The 24,979-nt window shown below is 36.0% G+C and overlaps 1 protein-coding gene across 2 annotated transcripts in view; it reads left to right on the top strand.

Annotated features, from left to right (window-relative positions):
- LOC138699819 (protein Wnt-5b-like) overlaps positions 1-24,979 on the top strand; it is a 2,020,855-nt gene that overhangs the window by 1,905,148 nt on the left and 90,728 nt on the right. For both annotated transcript variants that reach the window (XM_069825994.1, XM_069825995.1), the window contains one exon: positions 12,874-12,985. In XM_069825994.1, coding sequence (XP_069682095.1) covers positions 12,874-12,985 — 112 coding nt within the window. The remainder of the gene's footprint in view (positions 1-12,873; positions 12,986-24,979) is intronic.

Below are 24,979 nucleotides of genomic sequence, written 5' to 3'. Positions count from 1 at the left end.
TGGTTCCGACTGTGACTATAGTTCCAAAGCATAGCTCCGAGAAATCGCCATCTCCGACATATGACTCATAGCGATGGCAGCTGATGTACCGGTACGTATACGAGACAGCTCCAGACAACTTCAAATCAGAAGATTAGCTTGAAGGACAACATAACTGAGACCCAATTATTTTCGTCTCACTCAAAAGGTTAACATCGGCAACTCACTGATACTCAAGCTACAATGCACTCGCTATATTCTTCCACGAATTATTCTCCCAGTCATTCGTAAACATTGTTGGGCGAATATACGCGCCCACACATCGAGATAACATAGCTCAGAGCGTGTTTGTTATACTCTCCGCGCTAATCAGTATTGTTGATACAGTAATCTCGTTTTCATTATGGACCAGCGGCATGTAAAATATTTTCGTTATCGCGTCACTATTGTTGTCCAAGTCCTTGAAATCAGAACAGTGCCCCGCTTTAACTGGAATATTTCTAGTTTTGGACACTACGGGGAAAAGCTAGACGTAAGAATGCCGCACACGTTTTCAAAGTTTATCGGGTGGTTACAGTAATTGTCATTTTTTACAAGTCGCTAATACAACTGAAATCGGCAGCTCACAAACGAACCTTGTCTGTCCATAATGAAAACGGAATTACTGTATGATACATGGCACCGGTATGAGCGATAAACATAAACATCTGTTGGCTCGTGATGAGAAACATACACAATTGCCAATATCATCCGAATACAAAAATCACACTGTGACAAAATTGCTATCATCTGTCACAGCGATTTTCCGGAGCTGTCACAGTTCGGAGCTGTGACGGAAAAACACTGTCACACACTACCTCTACATCAGTCAGGGAATTGCCTCAACACTGCCTCTCCAAATAAATTAATAGGGGATGGAGTACCAGTTAGGGGCGATAGTAAATGGCATTAAAACTGAGCAATTGCACTGGAAAGAAATAAAGTGAATAATTACTTACCATGTAGACTAGAGATGAACAACGACCGAGAAAGCAAGACTAACAGCGCCCGCAAAGCCGAAAACCCGCACGACATTGTTGTATACGTCGCGTCGTTGACGTAAAGACTGCTTGTGAGTGTTTCGAGACGCCGAGATTGACCACTCCCGAAGTCCCGAACACCAAGCAGCCTTGTTTCGCCATAGTTGTTTATACCTGACTGAACTTTTATCTACTTTGGCAACTGATATATGTATAAACATTCAAGTAGCCTATTTGAAACATTATCTCTATCTTTCAGTGTATAATATACCGTTCCCCAATCTTTATTTAATTACTAGGTCCTTATTAAAAGGGTAGAATTTTTTTTCTTCATACGTTTGAGATCAAGTGCGCAATCTCAAGTAAAAATATATTAACGTTATGTTATATGTTTCTTAGAAACGCAAATTTATTTGAGAATTTTTTTTCTATTTACATAACCATAGGTAATATCATATAATAGAATCAGAACATTTTGATAATTAAGATAATATTCTGTTTTGTCTTTTTGTCTCATTTAAACATTTATAATGTTGTTTATTTCAATGATGTATGTTATTCAAAGTTACGAAATCTTTCCACGCTGACCAAATGCTATTTCGAGAATGATGAGCGAGACTCGAATCGCACGAGAATGACGAGACGAGACTCGAAAGACAAATGCAACGAACATAGCGAGCGAGAGCGGCAGTTAGTTGTGTTCATGTCTAATGTAGAGACTAAATACTGTAGTACTGCAAAGTCAAAGATTCCATGATGAAAACTGCACTGAAGAGACATGTTGACAATTCATCTTAGTTTTACTTCGATAAACTTAACAAGTTCTCAATGAATGTGAAGAAATTAATTTCGCTTCTCTCCTAAAGAGAGATATCTTTCAGTGTAGCTTTTAACGTGCATTTAAGAATTCTTTCCTTTGTGTTGATTGTTGTTACTGTTTATTTTTCCATGCACCTCGACCTGATGGAAAGCCTCTTCTTACACTTAAACATGGGTGGGTGTCATGAATTAAAAAGTGTATTGAAATGCGAATCAAAAGATTGTTATTCATTCGTTATTTGTGCGGTTTTTTTTTTTTACTAATTTGTCTGCTCAAATGCTAGGAAAGAAAAGGCGCAATTTAATCAAATATTTTCGGCCAAGTAACATGAACATTTCATTATGTTCCTGTGTTCAGGTCATAAAAATATCGGATAAATCGCTGATGAATTAACCCGAACACATAGTACAAACAATGTCTTACGATTGAGTCTTTCATTTTGTACTCGCATGTCTCACATATCACTCCTAAAATCTTACTTACAAATGGCTTTTATGGAATCCGGAGGTTCATTGCCGCCCTCACATAACTCCGTCATTGGTCCCTATCCTGTTCAAGATTAATCCAGTCTCTATCATCATATCCCACCTCCCTCAAATCCATTTTAATATTATCTTCCCATCTACGTCTCGGCCTCCCCAAAGATCTTTTTCCCTCCGGCCTCTCAACTAACATTCTATATTATGCATTTCTGGATTCGCCCATACGTGCTACATGCCCGCCCATCTCAAACGTTTGAATTTAATGTATCTAATTATGTCAGATGAAGAATACAATGCGTACAGTTCTGCGTTGTGTAACTTTCTCCATTCTCCTGTAACTTCATCCCTCTTAGCCCCAAATATTTTTCTAAGAACCTTATTCTCAAACACCCTTAATCTCTGTTCCTCTCTCAAAGTGAGAGTCCAAGTTTCACAACCATACAGAACAACCGGTAATATAACTGTTTTATAAATTCTAACTTTCATTTTTTTTTATAGTAGACTACATGACAAAAGCTTCTCAACCGAATAATAACACATTTCCCATATTTATTCTGCGAGTGTCATTTATATTAATTTGTTACTGTTGCTCCAAGATATTTGAATTTTTCTACCTCTTCGAAGGATAAATCTCCAATTTTTATAGTCTATTTCCATTTCGTACAATATTCTGGTCACGAGACATAATCATATATTTTGTCTTTTCGGGATTTACTTCCAAACCTATCGCTTTACTTGCTTCAAGTACAGTAAAATTTCCGTATTTTCCCTAATCGTTTGTGGATTTTCTCCTAACATATTCACGTCATCCGCATAGACAAGAACCCGATGTAATCCAATTCCAAGCCGTCTCTGTTATCCTGAACTTTCCTAATGGCATATTCTAGAGCGAAGTTAAAAAGTAAAGGTGATAGTGCATCTCCTCGCTTTATATTCGCAGTGAATTGGAAAAACATCAGACAGAAGCTGGCCTATACGGACTCTCCTGTAAGTTTCACTGAGATACATTTTAATTAATCGAACTAGTTTCTTGGGAATACCAGATTTAATAAGAATGTTATATAAAACTTCTCTTCTAACCGAGTCATATTTCACATCAAATAAAATCTGTAAAATCTATAAATCTAAATGTGTACAATTACTTCTGAAACACCCTGTGTATACCAAACGTGTAATCAGAAAGACAGAATAGACAACGAGATATGGTTGAAGTTAAATTAGCAACCAGTTTGTGAGCAGTTTCCTTTAAAAGTCGGTTATAATTAGGAGCCGAGGACCTCTGATAGAAAGTTTACATTCTCTGTCTGTCACGTCTTGCCTCACTGTGGCAATCTGCTTCTCTGGTTGCTCTCTGTTTTGGAATCCTGACTTAAAACTTTGTCCGCTCTTTAAATTCGTTAATACTGTCACTCACATGCCACACGTCTGTTACATATATATGATGGAGACCTACTGTTGTGCAATTCTTGTGAATGTGTTTCTTCTTCTGCTTCTTTCTAAGATATTTTGAACATTGTCAATGTTCATTATTTTGTACTATAAACAATTTTAATACTTTTCTTCCTCAGTATGCGGTACATCCACTGACATTAAACCAACACATGTAATCTATATCTGTCTAATCGTTTTTAAACCCAAAGGAATCAAGTAGCCGTCAACAAAGTATATTTGCCTGATTGTTAGTACAATAAAATCCCTCGTATCCGGCACTCAAATAACCGGCAATACCAAAACAACGGCACTTTTGGCTAGGCTAGAAAAAAATAGTCATTCTGGCGAAGATGTGAGTGGTTTTCTTAGAGGTAGATCGCACATGCCGCATTTGTGCTTACTCTTTACACTGTTCACGCGTGAAAACATAGACAAAAAAAACCGTTATGTCCCTGGAGTCGAGGGTAGCATCCGTACCTGTCACTTGGACCTTGCAAACAATGCGCAGAGATGATATCTTTCAATTCAATGAATCTAAGTAGGAAAGTGTGAAATTCTGTGTTCCTACAGCGCGTAAAAATTTAATTCGAGTGATGAATAGTATCATGGCTATTATCGCTAAGCGCTGCTGTTGCACAATGGATTCCGCGAAACGCAAGCGAAATGTTCTTACCCTCAAATCATCGAGCGCTACTTCATAGTCTTTATAGTTGCAACGTTGGCTACACTGCTCTTCATGTCACATGACTCACGTGACCGCCATTTAAAATTGTCACAATTACGAAAACTTTTAGTATTCTTTACGCTATTATGTAGGCTATTACTGTATTACAATAATTATGAACTGATGAATGTACATTACGGTATTCAGTATTTATTTTCAATTATTTATATGAAAATTACTAAATTTGAACAGGAAAAAAGTGTTTGTGGAGTACAGTGTGTCTTTACATAACCTATAAACGTATTTTCCAGTTATCCGGGAAAATCAGATATCCGGTATTGGCTTTGTCCCACAGTTGCCGGATACGAGGAATTCTACTGTATTAGTTTCAATTTGTAGGACTTTTTTATACGACTGTAACCTGTCCTTTTTTCTACCATAATGTTTATATCACTTAATGTAGTCTACTTTAGCGATTGAAGATATTTATTGATCTTAAGCATTCAACATTTAAAATGAATGTAGCGCCAATAATTTACTATTAAAAATATTTGAAAAGAATTATAAAATTAACATTTTGTATATGTATTTAACATTGAAAAATTCTCTACTACGTTTTTACGCAGATGGTTGAATGATCGCAAGAAATAGCTAACAGTGTGACAAGGTGCCCCATCATGCATAACTGTTATTTTGTATTCTGAAAATAATATAATTTGTTTAAAATTTGTTCTGAAAATGTAGTGGATATAATATAGATTTCATTTTAAATTTTCAGTAAATGTACAATTAAAATAAAGTCGGTATTTGAAAAATTGTAGGTGATTCTATTAAAGTGACCAGATATTGTACAAAACGTTGATACAGTCTGATTACTGAAGCAAGTTTTAATGTCAACTAGAAAGGTCTCGAAGATTTGAAGAGAAGGAAATTAGCATGTTAGAAGATTTGTTAAGATACAGGGTGATTCACATGGATTTTCCGTCCCTTACGGAGCTTATTTCCGAAGGCATTCTGGGCAAAAAAAAGTCATACAAACATTTGTCCAAATCTCAATATTTTCATAATTATGCAAATTTGAAGTTGTTTATAAAATTCCATTATTCTTGAGTTTTAAGGATAAATGAATATTACAGATAAAGAATGAACTATTCAGGAGTATCATTTCTTTAATTAGCTAATATTCTGAAGCTGAAAATGTGTTGTGAATTCCATAGTTGCTTCGTACAGTTTTTTTTTTTTTTTTTTTTTCGATTTTTATCCACAAAATTACATTTTCTTATGCATTTATCACAACAATTGTTACAAATCACGCCACTCTTGTAAATTCTTTAAGACTGTATATGAGGATGGATAATTAAACTGTAAAAAAATTAAGTTCCTAAAGTCGTATGATTTGTAACAATTATTTTTGTAATAAAGAATAATATCATTTTTAGTTAAAAATTGAAAAATAAAATCTGTACAAAGCTATTAACAACACATTTTTAGCTTCAGAACATTAACCAATTAAATAAATGACACTTCTGAATAGTTTATTCTCTATTCGTAATATTTTTTACCCTTAAAACTAAAGAAAAAGAGTATTTTACTAACAACTTCAAATTAGTGTAACTTTGAAAATATTGAGATAAGGACAAATGTTTGTATGACATTTTTTCCTCAGAATGTCTTCGGAAATAAGCTCCGTAAGTGACAGTAAATCCTCGTGAATCACCCTGTGTAGAGAGCACTGTGATTTAATCTTTATTTATAGCTTTGAAGGATATTAGTTTAAAATTAACTTAAAATATTTGAAAGATATTTATTACTAGTGTACATAAAATTAAACCCAATATGGAAATATTATTCATTAATTGAGATAGTGGTTGTAACATAGTGGTTGTACCGGAAGTTGTGGCTAGGATGATATTTTGTAATACAGATTAAATCTTTATAGTTAGAATTTCATTTACGCAGTACCAATACTTGCTGGAGCAGTTACTAGGTTTCGCTGCATACAAAGGAACACTCAATCGATTTCAATCTTCCGAAAGGATAATAAAGTATAACTTGAGAATCAGAAAGCATATAACTTCAGAAAATCAGTCTTACATTGCTAGATTTCAATTATTCTACGCTTGGAATACGAAGTGGGACACCTCAAAGTCAGTTTGCACATAAACACGTCGGTATAAATAAATGTAGACCTATAAGATGTGTGGGTTGTAAATGTCTCGCGTCGGGATTAACCCCTGCCGTCACTTTGCTGACTGAGATATCAGCCAAGAATACATTAAGTTAGCTGTTCCTTGTCATCGGTATAATACAATCACTAGATAACGCCATAAACAATGATAAATCGTTGTGAAAAACCCACACAGATATAAACCTTACAATATTTTACATACTATAAAAGCAGCATCTTGGGTAATAATTCCAAGAACTACACCAGCTGGAGAAAGTATAAATTTGAAAGCTTGTATGTGATAACACTTCTACTACTACATATTTTTAGCAAGGGAGGTACCTGTTCGTAGACTAGGATATATTTTCTGTACTTTGCATACAATCTGTATTTATCACTGGCTATAACATCTAGACTTAAATTCAACAAATCAGTATTACCAACTATAGCTAGAGCATTTAGCAGTTTAAATGTTACAGCGACGACTATGTCGTAAAAATCTGGCAAATATAAAAGTTGTTTAAAGGAATTACAAGCGAGTCTTCTAACAAGAAGCCCATTTTCAGTAGCTTAGCTCCCGTGTTAGGTGTGCTGTCATTACAGTTTTTAGTAAGCAAGTCGGGGCACAAGAAGTTTTAGGCTTTGCATTCTTGTTTTCTACAAAACCAGGAGTGGTACTCTTTAAAAACTCATTTTCCTTTAAATATCTGTCATACCGGAATTTTTTTAGTGTTATTTAAACAACGTCAATTCTTATGACATAATTATAGGTCAAAAAACGTTGTGTAGCTTTGGTAATAGTAATACCACTCAAAGGTATGTTCTTTTTGCTCTGTAGTTTCTCATTTTTTCTATCTAAAAACAATTTGACTCTTTTAGTATCTTAAATTACAGGTCTTGTTCGTTAGTTGACGAGGAAATGATTTCTTATGGTCTAAACTTTTTTTTAGATTTTTTTTCGTTAATCTTCTACCATCATAAAACACATATGTTGTGAAAGTTTCACAAATCTACCGTACATCTTTGATAACAAGTTTCTTGTTGTTGGTGACATTGATGTGGTGATGTATATCCGTGGATGCATTCGGCAAAACCCAATAGCAGTGTGCGAATTAAGATTTCTGATGAAGGGGGGAGGGATAGAATCTTAGAGAATACTATACATGAAATTATTATTATTATTATTATTATTATTATTATTATTATTATTATTATTATTATTATTATTATTATTATTATTATTATTATTACGACTCAACCCTTGGTCGCACTGAGTTGCTTGTCTTGCATCCTGATCATAATAATAATTATATCCATACGCAGGCTTAAGATAAGATGTTTAATTCCTAAGTTATTGATTGCTGTCAGCTTCCCGGTGATGATAATACAGAAATATTATTTTCTTTGCTTACTTCATACTGTATAAAGTATAAAGTAAAGTTGATGTGTAATTAATTAAGGTTGATATGTAATTAAGGTGATATGTAATTACTTAAGTTAGTAATAGTTGGGTGAAATAGAAGTACTTATAAGTTAGGTTTACTTTTGCTTATTGTAGGTTTATTATAGCATAGTTTTTTTTTATTTATAGTCCTAGGTTTATTGCATCTATTTATTTATAGTTAGAAGTAAATTTACGTTTATTTAATTTTTTATTGTCGTAATTATTGTATTATTGCAATGGTATTATTGTATATTATATATCACTGCCACCGGGTGTATACCCAATTGTAGTGTTAATAAATGCATACATACATACATACGTACATACATACATGCATACATACATGCATACATACATGCATACATACATGCATACATACATGCATACATACATACATACATACATACATACATACATACATACATACATACATACATACATACATACATACATACATACATACATACATACATACATACATACATACATACATACATACATACATACATACATACATACTCGTATTAAAAGAATTATATTTTGTAAGGGCGATAGAAGTTGTCCCTGGCAGGGATGCTAATATGAATTTATAAGAGGGAGATAACTTTCCAACGGGGGAAATCCCCTCATCCCCCCCCCCGTTAATTTGCACCTTGCCCACGAGAGCCTGTAATTGTTACACCTGCCTTGAACTTCGGATTCTTTTGCTATTATTATTATTACACCATTACTCCATTATCACCGTAGCATTTTCTCATATTTCATGAGTAGTAATTTATAATTAAAGTATTTAAATTTCGATTAATCATAATAAGATGGGGATTGTCATAGGCATTTACTACCGAGAGGGGATGTCGCATGTCAATATCAATGTCAACTGCTAATAACAGGAGAACCATTTAGAAGGCACCCGAAAACGCTTCCTTAGCAAGAGAAATTGGGACTGAGAGAAAGTGTTTATGTGAGCTCCAAGCCTTTAGGCCACTTGTCTCACTTCGATTAAAGGAACATTGGGGAATTTTGAAGGGGAAAGCCTAAAATAGACGTAACCTAATAGTTACCACAGAGTGGAGAAGCATGACAGAGCAGCAACAGGTCAGGGTCGCCGAAGGTGTTAATACCTGCACATCGAGCGTGGAGTGTGGACGCCGCAGTCCTTGGGAGAGAAGAAACTCGAGCCCTTGCACTGTACTACGAGTGAACTCACCCCAGAGCACCGAAGATAATATGCGAAATCCAAGGCTCAGATTCAAAAGGCTTCAATTTGGAAAAATGCCGAAATTTGTGTGGGTGGGAGATGTAGGTTGCGGCCCATTTCTTTTAGAGCTCATTGTGACATTTGTCTTAGCGCCTTAGGAAACCAACGGAAAACCACAGGCAGAATGAGCTGGATGGGAGATTCGTATGTACTGGAATCCCAGTATACCTTTTGTGCAACTATTATGGAATGAGTTTTGTGCCGATATGCTGCTCGACTAGGTCGTTCCATCGTCCATCGCACTATAAAAATTGTGGTCTAGGCAACAAGTCCGAAAGCCACCGGCGTGGCTCAGTCGGTTAAGGCGCTTGCCTGCCGGTCTGAAGTTGCGCTCGGGCGTGGGTTCGATCCCCGCTTGGGCTGATTACCTGGTTGGTTTTTTTTCCGAGTTTTTCCCCATCCGTAAGGTGAATGCCACGTAATCTATGACGAATCCTCGGACTCATTTCGCCAAATACCATCTCGCTATCACCAATCTCATCGACGCTAAATAACCTAGTAGTTGGTACAGCGTCGTTAAATAACCAAGTAAAAAAACAAGTCCGAATGCTATACTTCTGATAGTGGTCTTCCGTACCTCAGAGATCCACCTGAGTCGTCAATTTTCTACCACGGATATAATCTTGTACGCAGGACCGGGGTTCCGAGTTGTCTACAACTCGTCGCCACTGCCAATCTCTGGAAAAACTACTAGCAATATCAACCACGACCGACGACCGATCCGAAGCCGGATAAACATAATAGGTGCTCTGTTTTTCGAAACTGAGATGGGATTGTGGAGAATATTGGTGCAAAGGGTAAGCACTACATCATCGAGGACATCTTTGATTACCGTATTACGTTTAAAGGAAAATGTCTTGAGAAAACGTTTTATAACATATTGTCTTAATTTCTGCCTGAACATGTCACTCGTCACTTCGCAACAACGGAAAAATAAGATTACGCACCGCCACTGTCGCCTTGCCATTATCATTGCGCCATTTGCGGCCACAAAACCCACAATAATGTGTAAACGAGATGTTATTACGTCCCACATGTGAAGACAAGGGGAAGTTTATCGCCCGTTACAATCAATTCGTCTGCCTTGCAACGCGCGTGCGACTGACAGACCTCGGGCCTCTTCTTGAATCCCGAATTCGTCGTTTGTCATCCTGACGTGTGTGATTCCTCATTACCTCGGATCCCACTTTAGGTACGTGACGTCGTTTTCTGTAGGTGACGTGATGAACTGGAGCTCTTGGCCTTATTTTTATTTCAAGTCGTTAGAATAAAGTATGGGATCGCTCTAGTACATCGAGGAATATAAATTCTTGGAACCGTGTAACACCTTCAACTTGGTTGTCACTTGAATCTTTAAGAATCTTCTTCGGAAAATTCATAGAATTAATTGTAGCCCTGACAGTAGAGTGACTGGATGCCTCTGAATTCTGATTTCGTAGCAAAGAAGATGAGTGCCACGAAATGATACATGTTTTTTCGTAAATCATAGTCGATTCAGAACAGTTCAGTTCTTTTGTAATGTTACAACTAATATTAGAGAATTTTTTTTCCATAACATGTTTCTTAATATGTATGTTAGAAGAAAATCCACAAACTATTAGGAAAACATGGGAATTTTACTTGATGCATGAGATAAGTTTGGACGTAAATCCCGAAAAGACAAAGTATAGGATTGTGTCTCGTGACCAGAATATTGTACGGAATGAAATATAAAAATTGGATTCCTTTGAAGAGGTGGAAAAATTCAAATATCTTGGAGCAACATTAACGAATATAAATGACACTCGAGACGAAATTAAATGCAGAATAAATGTGGGAAATGCCTGTTATTATTCGATTGAGACGCTTTTGTCATTCAGTCTGCTCTCAAAAAACTGAAAATTAGAATTTATAAAACAGTTGTATTACCGGTTGTTCTGTATGGTTGTGAAACTTTGGCTCTCAATTGAGAGAGGACCAGAGGCTACGAGTGTTCGAGAATTCGGTGCTTATGAAAATATTTAAGGCTAAGAGAGATGGAGTTACAGGAAAATGAAGAAAGTTACATAACGCAGAACTGGACGCATTGTATTCTTCACCTGACATAATTAGGAACATTAAATCCAGACGTTTGAGATGGACAGGGTATGTAGTATGTATGGGCGAATCCAGAAATGCATATAGAGTGTTAGTTGGAAGACCTGAGGGGAAAAGACTTTTGGGAAGGCCAAGACGTAGATGGAAGGATAATATTAAAATAGATTTGATGGAGGTGGAATATGATGGTAGGGACTGGATTAATCTTGCTTAGGATAGGGACCGATGGCGGGCTTATGTGAAGGCGGAAATGAACCTCCGGGTTTTATAAAAGCCATTTGAGATAGGTAATAATAATAATAATAATAATAATAATAATAATAATACCTCCCAGAACTATACCCTAGCCCAGCCGTGGCGAGACATTGTGGCTCGCAGTTATAGCTGTGCATTTCGCTTGCTTCTAACCTCCGCCAACCCCCACCCTCTCACTCACTGGAGTCAAACTTCGTTCCATTTGTATTTGTCTCTGACCTGTGAGTGGCATATGTCTCTCTCGAAACCATGTACGAAAGTTCCAAGTAGGATGGGAGGACGCATTTTTTTGCTGTCAATATGATGAGAATATTAAATGCATGATTTGTTCACAAGTAGGCCTATTACGAGGAAAACGGTCGTATAACATAAAACGGCATTATATTACATGTTACTGATGAAACATTAAAAGGTTAAGTGTTATCATCATCATCATCATCATCTCTGTACGTCGACCCTTTTTCAGCAGAAGTACGAATAATGCTGTTAACTCTTCAATTTGAACTCACTGATTTACTATGTGATGTTAAATGAAAGCTAGATGTAAGGACTTGACAAATGTTGAACTTTCAAATCTTTGCCAAAAAATAAATATCCGAAACTTTGTTCTTTCGCTTGCTGTGTTGAAGCCATGTTCGCTACAACTAACGTTTGTGAAAAATTATTTTCAACAATTAAAATAGTAAAAACCAAATTTAGATCACGACTGACTGACAAATACCTTCGTGATCACTACGATTGACAGTAAGTGACATATTTCCTGATTTTGAAACTTTGTCGCAGAGACATTCTGAAGACAGTTAATTTTGGGTTGTGATATTGTTCATTTATTGTTCATTTCTTTCTTCGTTACACGTACTAAACATTAGTTTGTAGCCTTGTACTGCATAAAATTATATTTAAGTGCTTGACGTAAGGAAAATGAAAATCGGTTAATAAGTCAGGCAGTTGCTTCACTTCCCCTTCGGGTGTCGGCCTCCCTCCATAGGTGCTATGCACGTTGCAGGTTACACAGTGGCTCGGCGCACGATTACATTTTCGCCACCGCTGCCCTATCCCATTCTGCATTAATGTATTCTATTAACAGTACAGCGTTCCTATCCATTTGCACCCGGGATATTTGTGTTGTGGAAGAGTAGACGTCATTCCAACTTTAAGTCTCCTCCCAGTCTCGTTGCGTGTTTGATAATAACTCCGATGGTACTTTCAAGGCCGGAACTACGCTGTTCAGAAAAGATACATACAATTTTGAAGTAACTGGTGCAATGTGTGTTGCAGATTCACCCAGGGGTTTGTGGACGTGAGAGAAAGGGAGAAGAACTTTCGCCGCGGGTCGAAAGAGCAAGGTCGAAGCCTCATGAACCTCCACAACAACGAGGCCGGTAGAAGGGTGAGTAATGTGCCAGATTTTCTGTCAAGTTTTTTCTTTCTGGTGTCTCTAGAATCATGAGGGAATTACCTTTTGAGAAAGAAAACTGCAAATGGGTTATTGTGTGACAGACTCTGGTGTTTTTAAAGTCCTCATTTTAATCCTGGAAGTATCTATCGAATGTTTTTCGTCTTCCTGTCGGAATTTGAATCTGTTTTGTCCTTTACGTCAATTTAGACAGATGAGTAGCGTCACTCTTGTGACGTGGAGTCTACATATCGCTAGGTTCCCGCTTGAGACCATCATGCGACATATTAAGCGAACATATGTGTGACCTTGCCTAGGAAAAGGGACGCCAATTCGGAACTCGTAATTTTACAGGAGAACGAACAAACGACCTGGCTGAAAAAAATCGACTTCTGGATCTTGGCGCCATCTATTTGATCGAACTTTGAACTACATGACTTTACTGCCATGAATGTGGAATCAGTTTGCAACAGAACGAAAATGTTATTTTTTTTTTTCATAAAATCTGCACTTAACTTTAAAGCCATTTTTGCAAATAGGCCAATTTCATAATTTTTCATCTCAAAAGTAAAAACCAATGCTCATTATTTTTCTTCTATTTGTAGAGTTTTGAATATTTAAATTGCACTATTTAAAGAATTAGACATATTTTATCAAATTTAAATGTCGTTATAAGTAAATATGACAAGTTATTGAAAAGATTGAAATTTGAATATTCACAATTGAAAATGAGTTAATATTTAAATATATAAAATATGTTTCGACCCCATGTATTGTGGGTCCCTATCACCACGGCATGGCGCGCCCTCAGGTTGCGGATAGAGGAGACGGCCTCCAAATATGGAGGGTAGCTGCGAATATATTAAATAAGCAGTCGTGGACAGCCGATAAGGGATGGTCCTCCAGCTTGTGGGTTGGACGAAGGGCTAACAACCCATCACCGTAAAAAACAGCTTGTTACGAATCCATACAATAAGAATCTGAAAGTTAGAATTTATAAAACTGTTATATTACCGGTTGTTCTGTATGGTTGTGAAACTTGGACTCTCACTTTGATAGAGGAACAGAGATTAAGGGTTTTTATGGAATAAGGTTCTTAGGAAAATATTTGGGGCTAAGAGGGATGTAGTTACAGAAGAATGGAGAAAGTTACATAACGCAGAACGGCACGCATGGTTTTCTTCACCTGACATAATTAGGAACATTAAATCCAGACGTTTGAGATGGGCGGGCATGTAGCACGTATGGGCGAATCCAGAAATGCATATAGAGTGTTAGTTTGGAGACCAGAGGGAAAAAGACCTTTGGGGAGGCCGAGACGTAGATGGGAGGATAATATTAAAATGGATTTGAGGGAGGTAAGATATGATGATAGAGATTGGATTAATCTTGCACAGGATAGGGACCGATGGCGGGCTTAATGTGAGGGCGACAATGAACCTGCGGGTTCCTTAAAAGCCATTTGTAAGTAAGTAAGTTTCGACTTTTATGTTTTAACTTTCGTTGATTTAGAAATGTTTGTAGGCTCTTTTGCCTTGATGCATTACCGTCTGTAATGCCAGATTACAGAAATTAATTATGAATAGTACTTGTTTTACGTGTGAATATTGTAACGCGACACAGCCTATGCATGGTCACATATGAATGAATGAATGAATGAATGAATGAATGAATGAATGAATGAATGAATGAATGAATGAATGAATGAATGAATGAATGAATGAATGAATGGCGGAAATTACAATATTGTAATAAATCAAATTAGAAACAAAATTATTTACAGTGACTATTTGGTTCTTGTTTTGTTTTGGCATATTGACGGCCTGATTCACTGAACAACAGACCTGAACTGTATGTCTGGAATTTAATGTCACTAACCAGATTAGGTGACAATTTTAACCGGCGATTACACTAACCTACGTTCATGAATATTGCCACAGAGCTGATTACCTGGTTGAGCTTTTCCGAGATGTTCCCCAACTTTAAGGCAAATGTTGGGTACAGTAATTCATGGTGAATCTCTAACACCAATTACATCGACGCTAAATATCCTAGTAGTTAATACGAAGTCGTTAGACAATGGATTAAAAAGAAACATAATATGCATAAGTTTCATATATTTGCTATGTCCATCTCGCGTGGCGATTAATTTGTTGTTCTGGTCTTAATTTATGCGTATTGAGCGATTATTCAGCAAAAACGTACAGTTGTAAAACCGTCCATAATTGAAGAATTACAGTGGGAAAGTAAATTATATGAAATATTGACTTAAAGGAACATCACCCTTTATTGCTAACTCAAACTTCCTATCAGAATTTTGACAATTCACAGAAGCATTGTGTGAAATACAGTTTGTAAGATGACTGGAAGAAACAGGCTTTTTTTCCTCAGTGTTTGAATGCTTTTTTGAGTATAGGTATGTATGTAAATCTTAGAAAAGGAAATTGACCAACAAAAGAGTAGAAAGAATCCTTCAGCCCACTTTGAACGCTTGCTTCGCAAACAGAAGATGGATTACCTCCAATGTCTTCTAAATCATCGCAGTTTACTGAAACGTTTAGTGTACCTCACTTACGTATGTCTCTGGCAAATGTAATAGAACACAAATAATTCAGCACGCTGGTATCAATTATACATCTATGGATACTGCAATAATTCATTAGAGATTTTCATTCGTTAGTTTTAAGTTTTATAGCCAATCTACTGTAAAATTCACCATATTTCTAACGATCAAAATCAAGTCATAGCCTTAGGAGGTAGAGATGGATAAAATACTCATTTCTGAGTAACATTCTCTTCATAAAAAGGATATGTAGGTAAATGAAGGTTCTGATTAACTTCAGCTCACAAAAGACGCCCAGTGTAAAAGGGAGAGGAAGGGATTTTTAGGGTGTGATGAAAATTGGTTATTATCAGCGAAAATTCGTCATTGAATTCAATTTCCAATTATTGTACGTAGTGTACTATATAGTTACTATATTTGTTTTTTTTTTTCTTTTTGTTATTCAGCGGTACACAAATTAGTGGATTCCCTCTTGCCCAATTTATAATAAATATTTCCGAAATAATTATTGCTACTGCTACTGCCACTATGATTATTACTATTACTGCTACTACGACTACTGTTACTGCTGCTACTACTGCTACTGTTATTGCTACTGCTACTACTACTACTGTTACTGCTACTGCTGCTGCTACTACTGCTACCACTACTACTACTGTTACTTGCTACTACTGCTAGTGCTGCTACTACTACTATTGCTATTATTATGTCACAAAATATAATAATAATAATAATAATAATAATAATAATAATAATAATAACAATAATAATAATAATATAGCTTATAGAGCTAAGTTATCTTTCATTGAAGCAAGATGACTTCCTCTTACAATTTTCGGGTAGCATATCGAAAGAATATTGACTTATTCTAAAGTCTTTCATTCGTGATTTTCCTCCATTCTTCACGGCCTTACGATATCTTGATCTTGGCTCCAGAGTTTTTCTTCAGTTCATCAGCTCATCGTGTTCTTTGACTTTCAACGTTACTCTTGTCTATTTTCTGATTCCATGTTCTTTACAACTATCATTTCTCAACCAATCTCTTAATATGTTCAGCCCAATTCCATTTCAGATAACTGGTCAAGTCAGGAGAGTCTAAATCTTTTTTGTATTTCCGATTCTCTCATTTCGTAATCTATGTCATAGTAATATTGTAAATTTCTTCTCAATTTTACTTTTTCCTCCATAAAAGGGAGGTCAAAGCATAGCATCCCTAAGCATTTCAACTTACGTAGCTTTTTTGTGCACTCATAGTGAAATGAGTTGCGTGCCGATTGGACTGCCCAACTAAACCAGCTCCACCATTCGCCATAACATGCATTTCTTTCCAGTTATCAAATCCGTTAGGCTATACCATAATCCTGTTGGTTGGATATATCAATATGAATCTTAGTCTTATGAATTATGACCTTAATTCCGATATACATTTTTAATTATGTCCTACTTCAATGTCGTATTATTATTTTAAGGACGCAAAATCTTACGGGTAGAATAATAAAAGTAAGCTATTCAAAACCTTGCTCACATCTCCGTTCTTGCTATAGGAAGTCGGATAGGTCTAGTCATTCATAATTACCATCGAGGCTCTTTTTACTGACAATGAATCAGCAGGAAGGTTTCCATAGCGCATAGCATGAAATGGAGAGGCAGAAACTCTCTGCAGTGTGCCCTCGATAACAACCCTTTTACTCATTCTCTCCCATTCACCCACGCACCGAATGCTGATCCTGCCATACGCATTCTTTTCATTCAGCTCATCTTAGCTACGGAACAAACGCCACAATTACGCATATTGTGTGGGTCAACCAAGCATGAGCGATATAAGGGACATGATTTTTCCCTATCATTGATTCAGGCTCGAGATACACCTGGAGAAGAGATTTTAAACTACATTCAGAAAAAATTCAAGCTTTATAACGTCATCATTCGTTTGTGTTCGTCTGTGAGTTTCCACAACAGCTTCTTGGATTAGATTTTAAAATGTCGGGTTCGACAAGTCCCTATGTACGATGTCTGTCTGGAAGGTATCTACTGCTTTGATATACTTACTTACTTACTTACTTACTGGCTTTTAAGGAACCCGGAGGTTCATTGCCACCCTCACATAAGCCCGCCATTGGTCCCTATCCTGAGCAAGATTAATCCAGTCTCTATCATTATATCTCACCTCCCTCAAATCCATTTTAATATTATCTTCCCATCTACGTCTCGGCCTCCCTAAAGGTCTTTTTCCCTCCGGCCTCCAAACTAACACTCTATATGCATTTCTGGATTCGCCCATACATGCTACATGCCCTGCCCATCTCAAACGTCTGGATTTAATGTTCCTAATTACGTCAGGTGAAGAATACAATGCGTGCAGTTCTGTGTTGTGTAACTTTCTCCATTCTCCTGTAACTTCATCCCTGTAACTTGATATAAACAAGTAATTAAAAATACTCCCCTTGGTGCCTCACACACTTCCTTCCACTTTTCAAAACAGTTTGTAAAGTCCTCGTCTAGAATCGCTTTCAGCTGTCTCGTTACATTCTCTTAATCTCGTCTATGGCCTGCAATGTCCTCATTTTTCAACGGGAATTTTAACTTTGGGAAATGCCTAAAGTCACAAAGAAGCAAATCTAGGCTATATGGGGACTAACATATCTGGGATATACGATACCTTTTTCTTCTTCATTTTGGATTTGGCCATCGGTGTCCATTACGTGATTCGCGACTCGCTCTGTAGTCACTATGCAACCTGCAATGTAACTCCCCCTCAACACTTCTGCGTCCGCGTATGCATCATCCCTTGTTTACTATCACGATAACACGATTGCAGTGATACTTCTCTGTCAAAGCCTTTAAACTTTAAAAAAGAGAGATTTAATTTATAGTGGAAAGAAGAGTTTTTATGCAATGCTGTCGGCATTATAAAATACTTTATAATATAAGAAATATAGAAAGATTAAATCTTTCGCGAGTTTTGTGGAAACCATCTTTGGAACTACATATTATATCTGTGAGCAGTTCTTCTCACGAATGAAAACTGTGAAATCAAAATATATGACCCGCATAACGGACAGACATCTTTGTGACCGGCTTCGGTTGGTAGTGTGCAACATAACTCCTGATTTGAATTCAGTATTACAGTGAAGTCCCTTCGTTGTTCATAAATGGAGATAAAACCTATTAGCCAATCAAAGGTCATTTAATTCATTTGTACGTACTGAGTACACGTTATTGGTCTTATGTGCCCGCCCTTACCTAGACGATGCAATCCTTGCGGAGCAATGAATGAACTCGTAGAGGAAGGGCTGTAAGCAACAGGGTGAGTGCAAACACTATTTACTGTTTTAATACTATGTAATACGGAGGATGATGTACTTGTTTTTAAGCGTTGGAGGCAGTACGTAGCAGATTTCCTACAAGTTTCAACTTAATTTTTTGTCTGAGTAAATGTATTATGAAAAGGTATCAATCTAAATGGCTGAAAACATTTTTGTCGTTAATGTTAAAACAATTATTTTATTTAAAGGAGTTGCCACTGTAATTATTTACTTTTACATTTGTATTCGTTATTAAAAAATCTTCTCATTATATATGTATGTGTATATATTTAGATGCTAAAATAATTCTTGTTTAAGTTTGTATCTTCATGTGTAAGTGAAAATGAATTTCTTTCTTCCTCTTTACTTATCGTTTGATGTTAACGTCGAGTTTGAGCAAAGCGATCGCTTTATCAGTAACGTATTGAGTGATGTTCCTGTAGCTAGCGGAATCAGCTACCTTTCCAAATTATAAATTTCCATAACAAAAGATTCCAACGAAGGGACTTCACTATACCCATGGGTGGGCAACTCGTGGTCTCAAAGTGTCAACACAATCTCAGTGCAGATAGAACGGACTCTGTACTAGCTGTACTGTCTGTGTGCGGTTCTTTCAAGACACAAGTTCGATCGCGTCTGCAGTAAGTGGCGGCTCGTTTTAAGTGAAAAATAATATAATTCCCAGATCATTTCCCTTTAGCTACGAGTAAAAAAGATTTTTTTTTATTAAGAAGCGAGTTAAAACTTGTATTCTATTACACTTTTTTACGCATGACATTTTATGTTCAAATAAACAGTGAAGGTTTTAGTAAAAAAATACTGTCTGCATCTGCTTTAGAACAGCTAAAGGTAAAAATGAGATTTCAACAAGGTGAGACTGATATCAAATATCATTAGCACGTTGTGCGTGCGAATTACAGAATTGCACGACATATTTTATTTTATTTTATTTTTTTTTTGTATTTTATTGGGTTATTTTACGACGCTGTATCAACATCTAGGTTATTTAGCGTCTGAATGAAATGAAGGTGATAATGCCGGTGAAATGAGTCCGGGGTCCAGCACCGAAAGTTACCCAGCATTTGCTCGTATTGGGTTGAGGGAAAACCCCGGAAAAAACCTCAACCAGGTAACTTGCCCCGACCGGGATTCGAACCCGGGCCACCTGGTTTCGCAGCCAGACGCGCTGACCGTTACTCCACAGGTGTGAACTGCACGACATATAATCGACTAGCTAAGAACATTTATGGATAAATTTGAAATGTGGCAGTATCATGTAGAACATAGACAACTTCACTTTCTTTGACTATAAACTATCTTGAAGCGTGATAAGAAAATCTTCTTATCAAATATAAGACTCTACTTCAAGACCTACAGCAGAATTCACTGCTAAGTATGGAGAAACAGTGACAATTGACAAGGAATCGAAATTTTTCTGAAATCTTTTTGGCTTACGCCGATAGAAAATCCTGAAAATTTATAGCTGGAATTAATAAATCTACAGAACTGCACGCCACTCAGATTTCAGCAAAATCAGGAATCGAACTGTTTGTAATGTTGCCTAAGTCAGAATTTCCAAATACACTCTTTGCTTCCATACATACTGTATGTGCTTGAGGCAGAGTTTAATACAAGAAAGAAGTGTAAAAGCTCTCAAAGTAAAGAAAGAGCTCAGAAGTAAGTTTATTTCATCTGCCGTGACATGTAAAAATACTTCCTTTAAATTGTTATTGTTTGCGAATACAGACTATTACCTTTCTGAGAACAGAGGAATACTCTTTAATGTATAAAGGCTTGTAAATTGTAGCGTTCTACGTTTCAAATAAGACATATAATAAGAAATATTAACAAATAGTGTAATAATAAATAAGTGTAGCAGCTATATTTGTTGTATCTTGAAAAAGATTGTAATCAGTTTGTGTTTCCAGTACTAAACTAATTTACAAAGCTAGAAAATAATATAATTTTGTTATGTGTTCATGTATAGTCTGTCTAAAATGACTACAATTATTGTACCATGCGTCATTCTGAAATTAAAATCATGAAATAGATATCACCATCACCTGCATGAGCCGCCAGAGCGCACCGTGGCTTTTACAGCGAAACTCCAAACAACTTGTAACTACTGCGGCTGGCTCCGTCTGCCTTTCTCTCTTTCAAGGTTTTTTATCACTTTGGGAGCACGAGTTGCCCATCCATGACTATACCTGAAAAAGTGAAACTGTGGTCTAATTTCGGCAGTTTTTATCTAAGATGGTAAGTCCAACTTCCGACCTCAAGAACCCAGTAACTATTCATAACTTACATTCAATATTGTATTCCACGGCATTTTATTCTTTACTCTTTGCACAGATTACGTACTAGTTTCTCTGTAGTCAATAAGTTTTGTCATGTCTGCGCAACTGTTACAGCTCATCTTGGGATTTAGCTATGAGTGCTTCGTCAAGCGAAAAAATATGCGTGTTATGTGTAACTAAGTGTAATTGAAACGTATTCATGAAGAGCAGATCTATAAATCTCTGTCAATCATTGACTATAATCCTCCACAGTACACGATTCGTGACTTAACCTGTTTTTCCACTTCACTTAATTTCATCTTAGTTATAATAAGCAAGCTAGAATCGAGACGAAAACTTGGTGAGGGAGCGAGATAGATATTAAAAGAGAAGACAGATGAAAATGGAGATAAGGAACAGAGCCCAGAGAGCAGGAAATGTTATATATGGGCTAGTCCCATGTCAAGGTGAGGTATATGTATGTCACACCTAATTAAAGTCCCTTTTATTCAGTTGTCGTCCACTTCTTCATAGTGATTTACCGCTCATTGCTAACTAAAGGGTTGGACGACGATTTGTCTTCGGTGTGGCATTTTATAAAGGAAAGCCGGACAGGGGACAGAATGTATTCCAATTCGATATCCTTTTTTAGAAAGTAACTCGAGTGGAATAATAGGATTTCATACCTTTAGTTTATTTGAGTGGAGTTTTATGTTTTGTTTAATGGAGTACAATCTCGAAATGACAATCAGTAATTCAGAAGCATTCCGTCGTGGATTCAAAGTAAAAGCTCAAGTTAATTGATGGTGAAGTTACTTTCTATTTCACTGTACTTAATTAACCCCTTTCTTATGAAAAGTATTTAAATTATAGCTACAAAAACAGAGAATGTAACAATTGTACGGAGTTTCACAGTAATAGATCAACCGACAATTTGAAAAAAAAAAAAAAAAAAAAAAAAAAAAAAAAAAAAAAAGAGATATTTGCACATATCTGTTGATGCAAGGCTAATTTAACTCGGACAAAATAAAGAATGTGATATCTGAATTTTGCTGTTATTTATAAGCAAAAATTCGTTTATTGCATAAAATTCATTTATTTATTTTGCTTTGAAATATTAATTCAACTGCTAGTCTCTTATTAAAAATCGGTTAGCCTTTTTTGGTATTATTTGTGCTATTTTTTATAATAGTATGAATGTTATGATACTTCTGGAATAAAATGTTTTATAAAAAACATTTATTTCAATGGCCAATATCTCGAAACAGGTTTTTGGCGCATGATCCATTACTGCGTAACTCCGTCCAATTAATATGTATGTTTATATGGACTACATTAAGAATATGGCAGTGGAAAGGGACGGAAACTTTGAAACATTACGGAAAGAATGTATATAACATGTGTACGAAATGGAAATCTGAAACAGAAATACCGCGAATAGTAAAATACCTCTGCTAGTGAGCATTTCTTGCCACGTCAAGCTATTTACAATAATTATTCGTGCAAAAGTTCTCTGAAAGGCGGGCAAGTATCGAAGATAAACACCGAGTCTGTCGACCAGTGAAGTTTACTAATGAGGCAAGTGTGCAGCGGGATGAAGTGGACGATATGCTAGCACGGATAGTCACAGGTGAAGAGTCTTGGGTGCAACATTACCAGATCGAGACAAAGCGTGCATAAATGCTCGGATCAAGTCACAAATGGTGTACTCGTGCAGAGGTGTCGCCATCTTGCAGCTGATGCTTCTTTGTTTCGCTGGTGAAATTTTGCGGTTACAGTTTCAGGCACTTCATTAAAAAATGTAGTTCGTTACTTCTATTTGTAACTTGCTGAAACTTCTAATTAGCCCGGCCTAGGGTCGAAATGCTTTCTCATTCTGTTACCCGACTTACACAAAGATTCATGTGTTGTGGAGTCTGCACTTAGGAAAAATTCAGACTATAATATTAATTTTTCTCATACTGGGTTCAAACTCAGGACTACAGCTTTCGTGAAACATTAAACATATGTCTTAGACGTTCGTTTTTCATGTAGTATGTGTAAAATTCTGAGAAAATGTAGACGTATCATCAAAATGATAATTATTGTCAGGAATTAAGCCCACCATTCTTATATAATTACCGGTATATTATTAAATACACAACCATTATCGTACAACAATAGTAGTCTTTGTTAAGCTGACAGTTGGTAAGTAACCATAGTTTCTTCCTCAACTTTCTCAACATTTCTTGTCAGAAATTGTGTATTATTATCGGCAAGAAGATTAAGAATTTGCTGTCTGAAGTAGTCCTTAGATTTATTTCAGGTATGTATGACTAGTAATATATATATATATATATATATATATATATATATATATATATATTATTATTTATAATTTCTGCACTTTGTTGACTGGGTTGACTGTCTTCTTCGACGTTCGGTTTGAAAAGTTTCGCCCGGCTTACTGAACGCTGTGATTACTTCTGAAAACTTTATCTTTCGATCACATTTTGTCGTAGGTTTCACATCAACATGAAGAGACAGATAAATGACGCTGAGTCACTCCTCTCACAAATGAAGATTATGAAGTAACAAGAAGATGCAGCACTGAAGAGGCTGAGATCCCTTAAGGAAGAAGTCTGGAAGTACCTTATACCATTCCGAAACATCTCTTGCATTCGAGACATTTTCCCAAGACTTGAAAGACTTTTCTGCTGAATACTGGATGGAAGATAGGATGATACGGCCAGAATCCGAACACTTCTCAGTACTCACCCAGTTCTTCTGACTGTCTTCTATGCAAAATTCACCGCGTACACTCTAGGGAACTACGGAATCGTATCCCGGAGAGAAGATATCACTAGGATCTCACTAATGCAGAGTTTTAGAAGTGATTCAACCATAGATGAAGAATGAGTTAAGGACCTATTAGACCCAACATTATAATTTCATAATTATATTTCAAATCTACATGCTTATGAAAATAAATTTTACCATCAAGGAATACTCAAAAGTCTCTGTTAATTTAATTACAGTTTAAGTCATAGTTGAATTTAAGAAAAGCTGTTTTCCTCGGAAATATTGTGACATTAGTTCCAGAAACATAATTTTCATGCACATTTCTTGAGAATATTTTGAGAATGATGACGACGACGACGATGATGACGATGATAATAATAATAATAATAATAATAATAATAATAATAATAATAATAATAATAATAATGAAAAATGACAGATCGTTGTCGTTGACAGATAAAATTATTTATTTATTATTGAGGACATGGTATTTAACCATGAAGTCTCTCAATTTGCTGTCTTAGAAAATCAGTTGTACAAGCTGCACGAAGAAAATGGAATATAATTACAGATCAAACAATTTAAAAAATTACAAAGAACAGCCTGCGCATTATACTTATTAATAAGAAGGAAAATAAGATTATATTCATATTATATCTTCATTACCAGATCAGAACTCTAGACTTAAAATTAAAGATAAACTAGACACGTGCAAATCCCAGTCAGGAAATAAAAAATTTTTGGCCCAGAAAGGGGTTGAAATAAAATTGTTGCATCAATCTTTAGTAACCGCAATAACAAACAATAAAATTCACTTAAGCCTGCAAGAAATTATTAATATTTTTATTCTGATGAATTACTGCAAAAATACAACCAAACATACAATTTTGGATCAGTTCTCACATAATTATAATGAACATTTTATTTTTTGATTATCTCCCACAGAAAGCAACAAAGCAACAATTGTTTTGAAATGAATGACCGCAGTTATCCAGCAGTCTTTCGTCGTAGGTAAAGCCCTTCACCGTTCTGATGTTATTAGTTTGAAGACGGTATCTGTTAG

Source organism: Periplaneta americana, chromosome 5 (assembly GCF_040183065.1).
Source record: "Periplaneta americana isolate PAMFEO1 chromosome 5, P.americana_PAMFEO1_priV1, whole genome shotgun sequence".
NCBI lineage: Eukaryota > Metazoa > Arthropoda > Insecta > Blattodea > Blattidae > Periplaneta > Periplaneta americana.
The sequence above is the reverse complement of the archived record's forward strand: the minus strand, read 5'-3'. Positions and strand labels throughout refer to the sequence as shown.